At 33.7% G+C, this 19,664-nt stretch overlaps 1 protein-coding gene across 1 annotated transcript in view; it reads left to right on the top strand.

Moving 5' to 3' along the window:
* LOC111045522 overlaps positions 1 to 16,821 on the top strand; it is a 111,300-nt gene extending 94,479 nt beyond the window's left edge. The window contains exons 4-6 of the mRNA XM_039437584.1: positions 1,745 to 2,290; positions 10,457 to 10,895; positions 14,761 to 16,821. Of these exons, the coding sequence (XP_039293518.1) occupies positions 1,745 to 2,290; positions 10,457 to 10,895; positions 14,761 to 14,846 (1,071 nt within the window). The 3' untranslated portion in view covers positions 14,847 to 16,821. The remainder of the gene's footprint in view (positions 1 to 1,744; positions 2,291 to 10,456; positions 10,896 to 14,760) is intronic.
* The last annotated feature ends 2,843 nt before the right edge of the window (positions 16,822 to 19,664 follow it).

Raw genomic sequence — 19,664 nt, 5'->3', positions numbered from 1 at the left:
AAAAGAAAATCAAATGAAACGAAGTTGAGCGTATTCCGTGCTGAAAGCCCTCGCTTTCTTATTGTGTCAGATGCATTTTTCACGGCAAACTTATCTTGAAACTCGCTTGACAAAAAGCAAGTCGACGCTGACTTTTTCAAAAAAACGCGACGCTATTCATTAGTAAGTGGATGAGAAATGAGTGCTGCTCCACTGCTGCTATAGCTAACCAATCGGATTTAGCTGCTCACTGACTATGGCCACAATTAATATGATTGGATTTATTTGAAACTATTTCGTTCTATCTGGGTTTATGGGTATTGTTAGCATCATATTCCACCTCATTTATTGATTTACTGGTGTTACAAATCATATATACCATCATAAGTATAAATGATACTGTACTATCATATTGATTAATTGTCCTCAATATTTTTATTTTTTACAAAGAAGCACTGATCGGGAGAGAAAAACTTAGGATACTCCTTGTACTATTTCTTTACCAAATTTAGATAACATTTTAAAAGTCCAAAATAAAGTTATGATTTCACTTTACTAAAATGTAAAACAATAAATTGTGTTTGGAGGTTTTGAGCTATTTTCATCTATGAGGGAATCAGTATAGTACCATGTAACCGATGATTGATAGTAGAATGATGACTCAGTGGAGTACCATTTTTCCAAGACTGATTCCAATCTTAACAACACATCCATAGAGGTCGTTGTTAGTTGGGATGTGTTTTGAAAAAATAATATAGTTTATGATCATTATTTGGTGTTTCTAATGAGTGTTGTGTTTCTTACTTCATTTTCACCTCTGCAGTGCTTATGTAGCAGGTAGTAGCATTGTATTAGTATAATATAATATATAATAATACTCTTGTATGCTTTCCCTATGGTGGGTAGTAGTTATAAGAAACCAAGATCTTATTTTTCAATTTTTTCTCCATTATTTTTATGAGCTTTATTGAGACTTTTATCACCAATTGGAGAACTGAATGATTATTCCTCATTCCTGATCAATAATCGCCTTCAATCATTTTTACTTATCATGAATCCTAGCCATGAATATAATGCATCCTCTTCCAAAATATATATAAATACTATCGTTAAATGTTCACAGCAATATCATATCTATTGCAATAACGAGGGACCAGTATTGGTTTTGAACAATCATTGATTTCAAGAAGATTGGAATACATTAAGACATCAAGAGTTTTATTCAAGTAGTTCAAGTAGGTAGCTCAATATCTTAAACAATTTTTTGGAATTTCCTAGAGAAGAGGAACAAATATATCAAATAATTTTGATAGAAAAATGAAATCCAATCATCGATTGTTCAGAAAAATAGATGAAACCAATGTACCTAGAATACAAATGTATGAAAAACCAAATTTATTCTAGGTACCTTGGATGAAACCTTATGAAAAGAGTGTCAATTTCAAAATTCACTTAATTTGTAACTTTCGAAAATAACGCCGGGGGATGATTTGTAAACCATTGCTATAGTATTATCCATAATCAATCAACTGACAAGTGGATCATTCATTGCATTTATTAAACACATGTCTGGAGAAGCCTAGCAATGGTTTACAAAACATCCCATGGCGTGGGTTGCTTTTCGTGGATTAGTGTGGGTCTACTTTGCGGCGGACCTTAGAATCCTCCATTTCAATCCTGTACGAATCCCATCCGTACTGTGGGAAACTCTCTTCCAAAACCATTCAACACTTCCAGTTTCAATATATTTTTTTTATTGTTGCAGGGTCCCGGCTGTGAAGCGGCCTGCCAGTTCGCATCAGAAGCGGACAGCGGAGCGCAGCGAGCTCCCGTGTTAGTTCGACGCGGTGAAGAGGTCTTAAAAAGAGACGGCGAGGAAACCAGATGGCCGGCACCCGCGCCCGAGCTGGAGGGACCCTGGGTGTATCTAGTGATGCGGCGACTCACCATCCCGGGCAGCTCCTGGCGACAGATCACGCAAACCCTCGACCTCGCCGCCAAGATCCCTACCGGAGGCATGGTCAGAGTCCTCGTGGTCGGGAAAGATGGACTGGTAACCATTTACGGACCGGAAGAGGAAGAGGATGCGGTGCCGAACGCGGCGGAAGGCCCCGGATGGCACCTGCGGGAGGTGTCCGTGATTCACCAGGAGGCGGTGGTGATTGCTGAGGTGGCCTGGGAGTCGAGGAAACCGCATGGATTGTACCTGGTGACGTGGGAGGTGGCCGGTGGTGGTTTGAGAGGAAACCTCATCACAACATCCACGTGTGTTGCATTATCGCTGTGGCCCGATACTCAGTTCCATGTTCAGGTGAGTTCCATGCTTGAATTTTAACATTATTTTGTTCTCTTATATTTTGTAGTTTCAGTTATATTCAACATATTTCTCTTTTATTATAAATAAATTGAAATGAATATATTATAAATTTCTATTTATATTCAAAAGCTATGGCGAATCAACCTAACCTTCTTCCTTATTTTACCGCAACTAATGAACTTCACTGGTTTTTCTCACTTTAGAGCTCTTTCCATATCATTTCGTTCATATTCTACAAATTTCCAGTCTCACTACAATTGGTCTTTGTTACTTCTTTTGCATTCAATTGATCCCATTTCGCAATTTCCCTTGTAACATTCAATTTTTAGTGACTTATTCATTTTTTTGACTTTTAAAAAATGTATACTTTGATGTTATTATGACTTATATTGTATAGAAATATATTAAGATGTAATTGTAATGTATTATAACTATCTTGACAATGTCTCATGCAATCGTGTAATTGTTCTTGGACAAATAAAAATATCCTATTCTATTCTATTCTATTCTATTCTTAAGTTGGAACTTTCGAGATTGATGTACAGAATTCTGTACGATTCAGTTTGAATGGAATGGAATGATTAAAATGTTTGGATGACACAACATTGTTTTCCCTGCAGATAAGAAAAGTCGATATTTTTATGATATTCTTATTGTATGAAGCAATAAAGAATAAAAGAATTTACAGAGAATTTGTGGATAAGAGATGAGAAGAAACGAAAAACATAATCACTCCTCAGATACTTGGAACACTAGATTTGAATACTCTTATTTTGTTAATTCAAATTAGGGGATATTTCAATGTTGGAAAGTTATAATAATAAAAAGAATCTTGAATTCAATGCTTAAAGCAGCCAAGTCCAATTCAGTGGCTGATTTTAATTGTCTTTGAATTACGAATAGTCTTCAAATAATTTACTAGTTCTTACTTACTTACTTATTCATTTGCTTCCAAAGCAATAATTACTGATTAAGTCTATTCATTGTTAAAAATTCACATTCGATCTTAATTTTCGAATCTTTATTAATTTATTACTCTTGTGACTACACCATCGGAAAAACAGAGACGGGAGATAATGTCTTTCGAGAGAAATGACTATCTAGAAATTAATTCATTGCAACAATTCGAGATACCATTAGACGTCTTGAGCACTCAGAGAAGCCAATTAAAGAAATAATGTGCAGGAAAATGAGGTACTTTGAATGCGAAGATTTGGAGCAATTCTGTTTGAAAACGATGCATTACGTAGATTTTATTCATCACAATGAGCGTTTTCAGTTAATACTCGGAGCAATTGTCGATCTGAAATAACGTTCCTAACTGCGGTACTTGAGAAAAATGGTTCACAGTTTTATTTTTCCGGAATTGATGGAATACGACGAACGTTGTCGTATCCTTTCGCCTTTTCCAGTCGTCATGTATACAATAAACATTTCAACAGACGACAACGGCTCGTTTCAGATGGCGAAGATAACAATAAAGAGATATCTGCGTTCAAGAAATAACCGACAGTAATGCTACAACGGGGAGGAATACTTGAAAACGACAATTTAAACTTGGAGCTTTCGATGAAAAGCGCACTACAAAGGCAATACATAGTAATGGCCTCCACGTTTTTCTCTTATCATTATTGTATTGCGACGCATAACGAATCCTATCTTCTCTCTTTCCTATTGACAGAAGAAAACTGGAGTTTATCTCTGAAAATGAAATTGTAGACGTGCTCTGTAATAATGTGTTCGGGAAAATTACAGCGCCGAATGTATGAGCGGCAGAAACTCTTACAGAACTTTGAAACAAATGTGAGCAAAGGGAGGAATTCGCGAACAAATGTATTTTACTTTCATTTTTCCGCCACCTTCTCATATAATACGTGAGCTCCTGGAATTGGTTGAGAGACGTGACCTATTTAAATAACATGACCTGCTCCTGGGAGAATTGGTGGAGGAAGAGGGGAGGGATATTCTCAGAACTCGTTGATTGCCCATCGTACCATTTGTTTTCATATTATTACCTTCCATAAGTTATAGTAATGCAATATCACAAGCATTTTTGAATGATTCGTACCTGTTAGATGATTCAATAATTTTGAAATTATAATACAGTTAATTGAAAATGGAGAATCAGTTCATACACAATACAATAAAATACTGGAACTTTTCCTGTGTAGTGTACAACGAACATTGAACATTTCATTAGTGTAAATGGTCAGATGGTATTGAGAATGGTATATTCTCAATATTATTAGAATAATATTAATATTAATATTATATTAATATAATATTAATATTAATAATAAAATAATATTAATATTATCAGAATGGTATTGTGTCAGTGGTGAGATTATTTGTTTTTTATTTCATTTACAATCACAAATCATAATTGAAATATGATTGGGAGAAGACAACAGGCATAGCCCAAAACTGTCTTCTCCCAAATTTTTACAAATAAAAGTTTTAAAAAAGAATGAGGTTAGATTTCACTTTTCATTTCAAAAAGTCCAATTAACACTCCAAAACTAATGACTAAACTAAAAATTTTAGTTCTTAAATTCACTCGTTTTTCAATGTAACTCTCATCATTGGTTGGATTGGAAGCATTGAAGTTTTTATAAGGAACGCTTACATTTTAATTATGGAAACTATTTCAAGGAGATGGACATTGAAGAAGGATATGTTATATGATAGCATTACTTTTTACAGTAAAGCTCACGATACAAACTCATGAATGGATGAACTACTTGGGTAGTGGAATTAATTATTTGTACAAAAGTTTTGTTCCACGTGAAGTGTTGTAAAATTCATTTCAATCGTTGCAAAGGTTCATAGAACTACAACCAATATTTACCTATTTATTTATATATTGATAGTTACAATATCATTCTCAACTGAATCCCAAACCTGTTCCTTTCCCAAATTTGGATAGAAATTGTCCGAAAAAAGGTTATGTTTATGACTTATTTGATATTTTCGAAGCACGTCATATAAGTATTTTCATTGATATGTAACCTCAGTGAAACAATAATTTAAAAATGCTTAAAAACTAAGCGTAACGTTACATTAGTAATCTTAACTCCTGTTCACGGACAAGGGCTCCATGAAGCATTTTTTGAACAGTAATTGTTTATAATAATATAATTATAGTGATAATCATTATTTAACGAAAATCCTAAATAAATGCTGCAAATCACCCCGAGGACCTCTGCTACTGCAGACATTGACAACAGGCCTAACAGCTAGATGGAAATTCGATGAGAACTACTATCCAAAAATTAGTTGCCAGCCCGGGAATCGAACCCGGTACCTCCTAATTGATAGTCAGGAATGCTTGCCCTTACACCAAACTGACAATCTCTGGATAGCAGCGCTCATTTTATACGAAACCATAGCGGCCAACTAGATGGAATTAAATAGAGAATGCATTTATTCAAATGCTAATTAATATATAATTCCATTCTCTATTCAATTCCATCTGTAAGTAATTGTTTACATTATTATTTTTTATTATACATGATTGTATAATTATTTCTCTCAATATTTGATTTTGTATTTTGCTGCTTTTCAATGTAGTCTATAATTATTTGATGTGTACCGATGTGAACAATAAAACTTGATTTGATTTTATTTAGCTCATGATGTAACCAAAGAAAGATTACCATAATCGATGTAGAGTGGATAAAATTGTGAAATTCGACTTTTGAATAGTTGATCCACATCAAGATATGAATCCCCAATTGATCGAGTTCATCAAATATTTTAGAAAGAACAATATTACAGATATTCAGAGCACCAAAAATATTCAGAAAAGAAATATGAGGAAATAAATTAGAGATTGTTTTATCATGAGTGGGTGAAATACAATTTATTTCACATAGGATATTGACGATTTCTGGCATGAGTGAAGTTCTTATTGCTTTTCAGATGTAATCGCAGAAGTTCCTTCAATCGCAGTTTACAATATTGGACGTTGGCGGTACTCAAATCTAACTCATGAACGTATCATGCCTTTTCCTGATCATTCACGTTCCACTCTTGAGCAGCTTTGAAATTGGCACCTACCAAAGATACCATGCTACTTACAAGAACATCTCGTTTCATTACAGATGAAACAGAATCAGATATCTGTCATGCCCAGCACAACTGGACGTCAGCAAAGATTCTGAAGTTGAATGATAGATATTGTCTACGTGTACCGATTGCCAACTTATCTTCAATTCCAATTATAGCTCGTAAAAGTTTGATCCTCAAGTGCCAGAACAAAGCCTATTTGTGACTTCTTTGTAGGGATTTGTGTTGGAGGCCATAAGGCTTGCATGACTGATGCCCGAAGAAGAGAAATGTGTTGAAGAGATTGGCGAAAAATGTTGAGCACGACAAGAAGTGAGGGAAGAGGAGAAGAAAAGTTGCCAAGAAAGAACTAAGTCCCAGTCTTGGTCCCCACTAGAGCCTTTAAGACGCCGTGATTCCGTTTCCAGGCGAGATAACAACTCTAAGAGGCTTTCGCTGGAACTTTTTATCAAATGCTGGGAGAAAAGGGAGGCAGCTCTGGATTGGTCCTATTCAACGAGAAGAAAAGAAATATTTAAAATGTTCCGTTGTCCTTGTACTTAAGATGTTGGATATTAAGGTTTTCGAACTCCTTGCCGATTTCAAATCAGATTTATAAGCGGATAATGAAGAATAGACTCGACTACAGTAAACCTCCACTGAACAATGGGTTGAGCTAAGGTCTGTACTTGAGCTTTCAACGTGGAGAAACCCAGCTATTAGTTTGGATTACAACTATCAGACAAACATCTAGAGTTTTGAGAATGTTATCCTAATTAATTGAGGAAGAAGTCTGTGGATTTAAGTCTTCCTTTGAAACTCTGTTCTATCCTGATGATAACTCCATTTCTTCAATTCAAATACTTTAGTCTCAGTATTTATCATCATAATAAATAAATAAATGAAAGCCTCATGTGATATAAATAAAGGAATAAATAATAAACTTTGTTATTATTCTTCCAAATTTCATTATTATTCATAGTTTGTTACTTCTTTTATTATTGATAGAGTTTTGATTTACGTCTGACAATTTACGACTCCTCCCTGCACACGGACAAATCATCAATGCTGGGAAAATATGCAATGTAATTAATAACACTTTCATATCTTTGTAAATATGCCATATTTCATGAATGAACAAATTTGAATTTGAAATAACCTGAAACAAAAAATACACTATTCAATCTACAATACATGGCATTACAAAACTCATTCATGATTATATTATGAGTGAACATCACTTTTTTAGTGAACATAGAAATTTTTGTTAGCTATTGCTGCGCTGGAGGTTGTAATTAGAAAATGATTATCCCAACTTAAATATTCTAAGAAATTAATAATTATAACACTCGTAACATGTAAACGTATTCTATGAGACTCTATTCGTCTACCAATGTTCACTAAACAAGTTGATTTAATTCAGAATCAGATTTCATCATAAGAACCTCACAAGTAACAGAAAAACTGCACAAACTTTACACTAATTGAATAATACTACATACTATAATGATACCACATAATAATGAGAATACAGAAATGTCCATTGCACATGCTATCCTATACTATTGTACGAGCAACTTTTGTTTATATGTTAAGATGTTTATATGTTTGTATTCCACCGGATCTCGAAAACGGCTCTACGATTCTCACGAGATTCAGAACATAGTAGGTTTATAATATAAAAATTCGATTGCACTAGGTCTCATCCCTGAGAAAACTCATCTTTGGAAAAACAGCTGATAATATTATTTCGTCGTCTGATGATGATGGAAGTGAGTGAGCGAGTTCATGTGTGTGGAACTGTGTCAAAATTATGACTCAGCTGTTGATCTTTTGTAATCATTCAATCAGGTACTTGATGCCGGTTGCAAAAAAGCCGGGTTATTTTCAATCCTGATTAATTCGAGTAGAACCATCTTTTCACGTGAAATTAATCAGGATTAAAGCTTAACCGGCTTTTGTGCGACCGGGCCTTTGTGAGGGAAATTTTTGCATTCCTCTGGTAATTAATCTCAATTTATTATGACTAGATAGAACATTTCTGTATGAACTATGAATATTATTATAAATTATTCTTCCGTAATAAATTTTTATGCTTTTGTACTCCAGAGCAAAGCTCGGTACCCGATATTAATAATAATATACAGTATCAGGGAATGTTTCATTCAATTTTGAGTTGAGAGCTCTACAAGAATCAATATTGAAGATTGAACTAAGTGAAAACATTAAACTTTAATCAAGTGAATACCCAGAAAATTAGAATGTAGAATTCCTTTTTTGGTGGAACAGATGGGTAACTGTACAATTATTCCTTTTTTGGTTGAAAAGATAACAAGAGTCTTCATTACAAGTATTACAGCAGACCCCCTATTCGATCAAGCTTTGAACATCCATGTACGTAACGCGCGATTTATACACGTTTTACCGTTTGTAAAACCTACACATTCGGTTATTTCAGCATCTAGAAAACAGCGGCTATTCTTGGCACAGTAGTTTCCACATCTTTCGCTAATTAGGCGATTAATCCTGGACTGAGTCACCTCAGTTGGCAGCGGTCAAGCTATTAGTAGAGGAACATCGTCTTTTCATGAGATGATAATCATATTAAAAATATTAATTCGATTGTATTATTATCAATATTTTACATCGATACTGTACATCAATATTGTGATCGATATCTTGTCTTTTTTCTTTCATGAGATGATGGTCATATTAAAAATATTAATTCGATTGTATCATTATCAATATTTTACATCGATACTGTACATCAATATTGTAGATCGATATCTTTTCTTTTTTCTTTCATGAGATGATGGTCATATTAAAAATATTAATCAATTTGATTGTATTATTAACACTATTTTACATCGATACTGTACATCAATATTGTAGATCGATAACTTTTCTTTTTTCTTTCATGAGATGATGGTCATATTAAAAATATTAATTCGATTGTATTATTATCAATATTTTACATCGATACTGTACATCAATATTGTAGATCGATATCTTATATTTTTTCTTTAGAGATACTTTTGAATATAAATAAAAATAGAAATCTGAGAACACTTTTTAAAATTATTTAATCACGACATGTTTCGGCTATATAATGCTATTATCAAGTTATAATGAATTGAGAATGATAAGTTGATTTGATAATAGCATTATATAGCCAGAACATGTCTAAAAGTTTTTTTAAAAGGGTAGTTGGGTTAGGCGCACACCAGTTAGTCAAGACAAGACATTATCAGACACGTTTAGTCACAGTACTTCACAAAGTCGCTTATGACGCAACTCACACTGATTAGTCATTGCAATTAGACATGTCTTCATAAGCAACTATGTGAAGTATTGTGACTGAACGTGTCTAATCATATCTTGTCTTGACTAACTGGTGTGCTCCTAGCCTTAGGCAAGACAAGACAAGACAAGACACGTTTAGTCACAATACTTCACATAGTTGCTTATGAAGACATGTCTAATTACAATGACTAATCGGTGTGTGCTGCTTCATAAGCAATCATGTGAATTATTGTGACTAGTTAGGTCCACGTTATAATGACAGTATTTGATCAACTTTGGTTTTGCTATCCTTGTCTATCATTCGACAAAGCCGGTGGTACTATCCTTTTCTAGGTCCACAACGATACCAATTATGTTTTTGAAGGTATAGAAATAATATAATTATTAATGAATGTAGAAAATCGGCATCGCTATTCTTCTATCTTCATCCACTGCCATTATAACGTGGACCTCACTATAATAGTGACTAGTCTTGTCTTGACTAACTGGTTTGTGCCCACCCTTAGATTTCTATTCTTATTCATATCGATATCTTGTATTGATATTGTACATCGATATTTTGTATCAATATCATGTATCGATACTGTATATCCATATCTTGTCTCGATATTGTATATCGATCAAACAAAAATGAATCAAACAAAATGAATCTTATAGCACCGAAACTAGTTGTTCAACTATTTTAAAGTTTTTTAAAGATTAAAGGGTGCTATGAGATTCATTTTGTTTTATTAATTTAAGAGTAGCCCATGTCAATAAGTGTTTTATAAAATGGCTAATCGATCTATTATTTTATTCGATTGTTGACAGGTGGAGATCATGATGGCAGTGCGCCATTACGGAGACAGTGGCGACACATCTTCAGCTCCACTGCCACTCAAGAGTGAAGAACTAATAATCGATACTAGAAGGTCGAAAGAGATGGAAGTGCTGGAGGAGGAGGAGGAGAACGAACTGGAGGCGGTGGAGGAGAGACTGAAAGCGATAGAAGATGGCGACCACGACAGAGATGTCAAACAGAACCTGGTGGTTGATAAAAGTCCTAAAAGTTCGCAAAGACATCCAAAGGCAGAACTCGCTAGCTACTTGTTTGCGATGAAGAGCAACAACTCATCCAGTATGCTATCGCTGAATATGGAATTGCTGACCGGTGTACTCAGCGCGATGAGTTTGTTCCTGCTGCTCATGGGGATCTACCTCCTCACAAGGACTGAGCGCAGTGATAAGCCTCAATTGACATCGCAGCAAGGTGAGTCCTGGAGCCACCTCCTGGTTTAAACATAATGTTGAATCACTCTACTCAACTGTCTCATTCCTACAAGAAATTGACTCACTCTACCCTTCTCTCTCATTTCTTCAAGAATCTCTTTCGTGACCTTTTCTCTCACCTGTGTTATGTGATTCTTCCCCTCTCAACATAATCACTCATTCTGTCTCATTCCTTCAAGAACCCCTTGCGAGACCTTTCTTCTGTTATCTGTGTTATGTGATTCTTTGCCTTCAAACGTAATCTACCTTTAACGCACTTTTGTTGGTTTCTCAATTGTTTTCTTCATCATCTCACAATCCATTTTCCACTTTTTCCTCATTATTCTCTCTTTTTCCTTCTTCTCCTTTCTTTTTCCCTGTTATTCTTTCTATTTTACCCCATTTTCTGAGTTGTATCTTCATCATCTTACAATTCATTTTCCACTTTCTCCTCATTCTCCTCTCTTTTTCATCATACGTCTCTCTTTTTCCTTCTTCTCCTCTCTTTTTTTCCAATCTTCCTTCTTTTTCATCCCATTTTCTCAGTTGTCTCTTCATCATCTCACAATTCATTTTCACGTTATCCTCCTTCTCTCTTATTCCTTATACGTCTATCTTTTTCCTTCTTCTCCTTCCTTTTTCCCCGTTCATCATTCTTTGTCACCCTATTTTCTCAGTTGTCTCTTCATCATCTCACAATCCATTTTCCACTTTTTCCTCATTCTTCTCTCATTCTCCTCATACGTTTCTCTTTTCCCTTCTCCTCTCTTTTCCCCGTACTTCTCTCTTTTTTACACCATTTTCTGAGTTGTCTCTTCATTATCTCACAATCCATTTTCCACTTTTTCCTCCTTCTTCTCTCGTTTTCTTCCTCAGTCTCTCTTTTTCCCTTTTTCACCTCTCTTTTCCCCCCATTTTCTCAGTTGTCTCTTCATCATCTCACAATCCATTTTCCACTTTTTTCTCCTTCTTCTCTCTTTTTCCTCCTCAGTCTCACCTTTCCTTCTTCTTCTTCTTCTCTCTTTTCCCCGTTCTTCTTTCTTTTTCACCCCATTTTCTCAGTTGTCTCTTCATCATCTCACAATCCATTTCCACATTTTCCTCCTTCTTCTATCTTTTTCCTCCTCAGCCTATCTTTTTCCATCTCTTCCTTTCTTTTCCTCTTTCTTCACTTTTTTTCCGTCGTTCTTCTGTCCTTCTCAATTCTACTCCTCCTTTTCCCAACTCAATCTACATTCGACGCACTTTTGAATATTTTCCATTACTTCTCTTTTCCAAATCTCACATCCTTCTTCATTCCCCAATCATTCTCTTATTCATTTCAGCATCTCTCATCATTCTCTGTAAACCTTTTTATTCTATCCTTACCACTCACGATCTACTTCTTCTTTCCTCTATTATCCCATTCGTCTGACCTGTATTATCCTTTTCCTATGCCCTTATTTTCTCTTCTCCACTACAATCTTGTTGATACTTTCTCTCTTTTTTCAATGATATTCATTTTCTTCAACCCTCATCTTTTTCTTCTCTCCTTTCTCTGCTCCCATCCTCTAAAACTGTCTCTCTCTTATCATTTAGTGACAAAAAAGAGATTGGTTGAATATTTTCTTTTTTCTTCTTCTCTTTTCCATTTTCCTCTCTCCCCCATCCTTCTCTTCTCTTTTCTCCATCATTCCTCTCCTTCTCACCTGTTCCTCATCTGTCATGATTCATATCCGTTTTCTTTTTCCTTCAAAATCATCTTCTTTATTTGAACATCCTCTCACTTTTTACTGCATCTTCCTCATTCACTCTTCTTTCGAAATTGTCTGTCTTTTTCTCTCCTTTAAAGCACTTCCGAAGAATTACGATTCCTGTTTCTTATCAACCTCCTACCTCTGGTCATAATCTTATCTAATGTCTGATTTAACATGCTGTTAGACGAGCTACTAACAAACCGCTACATCCAGCTTTTTCTCTCTTCTTCTCTTTTTTCTTATTCTCCTACCTCTTCTATCTTTCAACTGCTTAATGGAAACCTTTCAATTGGCCAACATTACTTGTCAAATATAGTAATGGAAGTGAAGTTATCGAAATTGACTTGTTTATTTATTTTATGTGTAGTGTAAAAATTATATGTATTTGCTAAAAGCTTCTGCGTATCATGCTAAGTGGAGGTTGTAATGAGGAAAGGGAGTAAGGCAATATATTGAAGGTCAGATTTGAAGGGAAATATCTCTCCTTGCTTGGAAGGACTACTTGAGACGATTAGAATTGTTTTATATCTCCAGCTGTAAAAGTCAAAAAGGCATTGATCACTGATAAAATTCTATATAAGACTCAGTGATAATTGAAGATATTTTATATTTTATTGTAAAGACTAGGCCTGATTAGAATTGATTGATATCTCCAGCTGTAGAAGTCAAAAAGGCATTGATTACAGGTCAAATCTCACATTAAATTCAGAAAATTAAGATGTTTCGTATTATATTATTCAAAAACAAGGCCGAATTTCAAATATAATCCTTAATGAGACTCATTAAAAACCATATTAATTGACTCATAGTGTTGATTATCCTTAGGATTAGAAACTTGTTGAAATCATTTTTTTATGTTAATTGTCATTAGAACTAGTCTCAGAGACTAACCATTAATATTCATTTCACTATAAAACTTCAGTTCATCCATTGATGATGGCCCAAGTAGTTCTCAGATTATGAGAGTAGTAAAAATTATATAGTCTGCATACACTATCACAAATTGATTTAAAACTAGTTCAAAAGGCTTTCTTCTCGTTAGACTCCTGGTAAGATCTTTGTTCTATAGTAGTTGGCATGCCTCAGGGTTGACATGATGATGGATTGTTGAAATCATGACAATGAAATCAATGAGGAGTGAAAATTTTTAGTTTTTTTACCATATTTGGGAAAATTCTGTCAAGTGAATCAAGCTTGAAACTCATCAGCATTTCTACTATAACTTGAAAAATATGTTTCAAAATGCAGAACTTGCAATAGTCAATCGAAATACTATACGAAAATTGAAATTGTAGATGTTTTCGAATAGATACAGCTCAAGGATGTAGGCTAATTTTGTGAAAAACTTTGTGTAAGTTGATTTGTATCATTGACATTGTAGGTTTAATTCAATTGAACTGATCCCAATGGAATAAAAACACAAAAATATCATCTAATTCTACAGTTTTATTTGACGGTTTTAAAATATAAAACTGTAGAATTCGCCGATATATGTGTGTTTTTATTCCATTATGGAACGTTTCTACAGCATTGATAGTGACTCAGTCGAATTTTTGATTCCAATGGGATTGATTGGATTGGGAATTGTACCAGGAAATCGTTAGAACTTTTTGTGTAGTTGAGAAGTTGATATTGTGGTAATTATTCATATTGAATGAAAAAGACTAAGAAATTGTCAAAAACCACAGATTTATTGATACTTAGAAAGACCGGTTTCGGTTATTACACCATTGTCAATCTCTGATAAACTCTGTCAATCTCTGTTTATCAGAGATTGACAATGGTGTAATAACCGAAACCGGTCTTTCTAAGTATCAATAAATCTGTGGTTTTTGACAATTTCTTAGTCTTCTCCATTCAATTCGTTAGAACTTCATATAACTTGATTTTTAAATCTTGAAACTTCGACTTTACTATTCCTTTGTTTAACGGATTGACTGTAAATTTACTAAGAATTAGGCGAGTACAGACTACTGTACTAATTATTATATTTTGTAAATACTAGTTTTACGAGTAATTAACAGTAGTTGATTGGTATTAGTGGGATAGCCTACTTGGAAAAGTGGATGAATAGTTAGTAGAACATCTCTTACTGCACGAAATAAATTTTTTATTCAAAATTTGTTTCAGAATATCCAACAATATCAGTGGTGACAGTTCCAGACGTTCTAAAGCCATGCAACTCACAGCACTCAGCCGCTTTTGCAGTCACGTGATCTGTTTATTGAGTAAAGACTTGAACATTTCAACTAAAGAATAACCCGGTTCCTTCCAGGCTTAGAAGGTTGTGTTTATGAATTCTAAATGAGACTGTAAATAGATTTGGATAGTTAACTATCACTATTTGATAGATGGAACTATTTTCCTGGTTGTAACAAAGTCTGTACTAAAGTTGTCTCAGAATAATACGATCATGATAAAATTGATTGTTGAGGAGTTTTTAGCTCTAATTGTGCGTTAGATTTGGAAACAAAAACGTAACACATGATGTCAAATTGTGACTGTAACGGATCAATTAGTGTTGAATCAATTTATGATTCGAAGAAACAGTTTGTTGGATTTCCATACAATGTCAATAATTCTCATCTATCTCGACACTTGATATTACCATCAGTACTGTTACTTCCAAATAAATAAGAAATGTACGTATTGTGAAGTGTAATCAATGAATCAGCTGTTAATCAATGGTGTTATGTATGGTGCTTCTCCAGTTATACTCAATTTATACTCGAGATGGTTTTAATGACAGTAGTGTATATTATTTGAGATCTTAGTTCAACTTTTCTCAATGAAGATGGAGTTTGAGCAGTCGAATATTTCTCGATCTAAGTTCAATATTTACCTAAATTTTAAAATTTATTTATAAGCGATACATCTTCAGATGAACCTGGAGTTGTGAGAATAATTAATGTAGGTTTTGAGAATACGGTTCATAGCAAAGAAATCTATAGTTTGAGAAAGATTCCTACATTTCCGAAAGAAAGTAAAAGTTAACGAATCACTGAATGAACGAAGCTAATCATTTATTATTCAATAATTTCGCTTTCCTTATTCCCATTGATGAATGGTTTTTTGAATTCTCAAAAGTTATTAAATTATCTATTGATAAACGGCAAGAAACTATTCATTCGATTGAAGACTGTGTTGTCGGTGTATAGACTGTTTCATAGTCTAGAATATCAATTTACATCTTCTGTTTGACATGAACTATCCCAGTTTATTGTAATTAATTGAATTCTGTATGGGGTCCTACTAAAATGGTTTGGTTTTCATGAGCTTCAATGAAGAATATGAAAGTCAATGATATTCTTCCTCTAAATGCGACAACTTATCTCATATAAGCTGTTATTGTTGTTATAAGACATCTTATAGAGAATGTACATAATGCTTAAGAAATAATGTTTGTAAATTTTATTCTAGTCTCTAATAGTATTTATTGTGTAATCTTCTACTCTATCATTTTACAATAACTTTAGAATATTGAATATGTTTATTACTTCATAACTGATTCTCCTTTCTCAAATCGACTGAATCCGTTTTGTATTATGAATTAATGTTATTACAATGTTATATACTGTACTTGTAAATCGTTTTGAGGTATGATGTGAACTATTTTAAACAGTAGAATATCTATCAGTCGTCAGTTTTTAAACAATTTTTCAATACTGTATTTTATAGAGTTTATCAGGCGATGGTGCTCATTACAGTCTTTCAGTTCCAGTATACAAAATATTGATATCTTATCAACTCTTACTTGAAATTCATTCTATAATATATTATATAACATATAGTATTTCACTTTCGAATATACGTAATATCAATCATTTTTAATCGCATTTCAATTTTATTGCATTTCAAATTAACAAGAAGATTTTTTCAATGTACATTTTACTAGGCCTACTCAATGTTTATCATAAGACTGTATGTATTTATTCATTTTGTTTCAACAACATTGATATATTATATTCAAAATGATCTTTATAATCGGTAAAATTAGAATTAGCATTTTAATTGTACAATTGAAAGGATGAGTATAGTGATTTATCACCTGCAAAATGTGTATTTGTGTATAACCTGATTCTCAGTGTTGAATGAATTCGACAATTAATTGAAATCTTGTAAATATAATACAAACGTGTATAATTTTTTTATAGAATAATAATATGATAGAATCATAATTAATCATTAATTTCAATCAAAACGTAGAAAACTGTAATTTATTCCTTCTCACAGTATTGATTGTAATTCATTTAAATTCCTGTGGAAAAATTGATGGATGAACTCTTTTCAGTTCCATTATTGTTTAAATGTAGAATAAGATTGGTTCAAAATTCATTCACTTCATAATATTAGCAAAATATAGCGACAAATTTTGATAATATTGTAATTGTTTGTAATTCTCCATTCTAAATCCATTAACAATTGATATAATAATGTTTTATTTGAACCAAATTGATGAATATGAGTAAAATCTCGTAGTTCAGGTTATTAAAGTGATTGAATTACTATCTGGAATGCCATGTTTATCAATTTTCGTAACTGGATTTTAAATTATGGATATTGTATCATTTATCAACTGCAATATGTAAATAATCAAGAGAATATTGTTTAGAAAATCAATAAAAATTGTGTACAAATTGAATTTTGTGATACAACTATTTCATCCTCTCCCTCATTCCTAATAATAGTTGGAGAAAACTCAAGAAATAAATCAACAAATAATGAAAGATGGTTATTAATCCATGATCAATCTAACATGAATGTTATGAGAACGTATCTGAGAATATTATTCCACCATGACAATCATTGTATCTTTCATTTGCATATTTATTTAGACGATGTAAATTGGCGTATGCCAAATTCACCTGTTCAATTCAATTACAGTAGATTGATTTGGAGAGAAAATTCTAATGTTGGGAAATATGTGAATATTCAGAAACTCATCAATATCTCCAATAAAATCAAAATGGATCAATTCATGATGTCTCATTACAAATTTATATAACACAACATCACATAAAAAAATTGATACCTTATACCTTACCTACATGACAAAATAACGTATTCAAGTAGAATCCATGAGTAAATAAGAGACGTTCTCATCTAAGATTGAAGCCTGATAAGTGAATAAAAACTAACCAACAAATACTAATACAAGTTGTGGAGAAATGCTGGAAATGTTTAAAACGGTAGCTTAAAACAAAATGTTGTGATTTCTCCAAATAGATCAAAATAGTGCCAATTTGAATTGCTGACAATGCTGCTTCTCTATCAATACAATAAATTAATGTATTAAAACACACATTTGAACCCATTTCTATTTGAATGTGATGTTTACTTCAAAGACCTTAAAGATATATAGATCCACAATGCCTATGCCTTCCCAATGATAGCTCTTACTTGAAATTGAAGGCCGCCATTGGGGTATTTTAGCACGAGATATTATAGATATATATTTGTAATACTATGGATTACAAAGGCATTGGTATGTAATAATCTTATAGGTTACCCCCTCAATGGCCGATTTCAATTCCAAGTACGACACTAGAGCTGCATGTGAGTCTATGCATCTTTAAGGTCTTTGGTTTACTTCAAATTAAATAGACAGTCATAGAATAGCAATATATTTTTTCAGCGTGAATCGACGCGTCAATTTGAAACACTCCACCTGTGGAGATTGAGAAAAAAAAACAGATAAATACAGACTGACTGGTGTTGATGGTGTAACCACAGGGGTGATAGGGAGAGTCACAATGAGGGGTGTGAGATATTTTTAATATTCTTTCCGAAGAATGGACATTGATATGTCCAAAGCCATGCCAATTTATGTAGATGCATAACAATATAATTATTTATCTACAGTTATTACAGATTGCTTTTTCATATCATATACATTTCAATAATTATTTTCTTAGTCTATATTATGTAAATTTATCTGTAATTTTGCTGTATTTTAAGCTATTGTATATAAGTGTATAAGCCAGTATATATTGTAATCTACATAAATGAAGTACTCAATCAACCAATCAATCAATCAATTCTCCTATTGAACAATCGTCAAGTTCTTCTTCTCCCCCACTTTTATATTTTTTCATCTACCTCCTTCATCAATCTGCACCAATCCCCCTCTCGATCTTCCTCTTTCCAATATTCATAACTCTCTCTCTCTCTTTTCATTCATCCCCTTCAACTCCTCTCAGTCCACTACAACTCTTTCTTTCTCCACTGCCTATTCTTCTCTTTTCTTCTCCTCATTCCTCCACCGTCCATCTTCTATTTCTCCTCTCCAGTGTCATTGTTTCTGCTTAATCCTCTCAATTCAATCCAATTCAATTTATTTCCATCAACAAAAATACATTGATAAACCATTTACATTACAATTCAATCCATATTTTCAGGAAATAAATATTTCCTGACTAATATATAAGTCTCTGTCATTCTCACCTCTCCTCCACATTCCCCATTTTCCTCATCCCTTTTTCGGCATTATGCCTCCATCCCTCTCCCAACTCTTTACTATCTCTTCTCCTCCCCATTGCCACTCATTACACCTCCCACCACCACACGCTTCCTAACACCTCAGATCTCATCCCAACTCTTCCTTGATCCTCCACCTCCCACCACCTCTCTCTCTACAGCCTTCCTCTATCACACTTCCTCTTCCCACATATAATTTCCATCATCAACCCGTCCTTCACCAACCCTTTTTTCCCCCAACATGTAAATAGCGTTTAATTAAACATCTACCGCAGGCAATCAACCTGAAAAACGGTATTCTTGTGAAAGCAGGCCCTTGAAAATACACGTGCTCACATGTAGCCTCACACCACTCTCCCTTTCACTCTTTTGTCGACGTTTTATACCATCCCTCTGTCTCACTCACTCTCTCTTCCATCAACATTTTAAACCATCCCTCTCTTACTCTTTCACCGATGTTTTATAACATCTCTTCCCTCACTCTCTCTCTTTTGTCGACGTTTCATAAAATCCCTTTCTCACTCTTTCACCAACGTTTTATACCATCCCTTTCTCTC

Source organism: Nilaparvata lugens, chromosome 11 (assembly GCF_014356525.2).
Source record: "Nilaparvata lugens isolate BPH chromosome 11, ASM1435652v1, whole genome shotgun sequence".
Taxonomy (NCBI): domain Eukaryota; kingdom Metazoa; phylum Arthropoda; class Insecta; order Hemiptera; family Delphacidae; genus Nilaparvata; species Nilaparvata lugens.
Note: the sequence above shows the minus strand (reverse complement) of the source record. Positions and strands in the feature narration are given on the sequence as shown.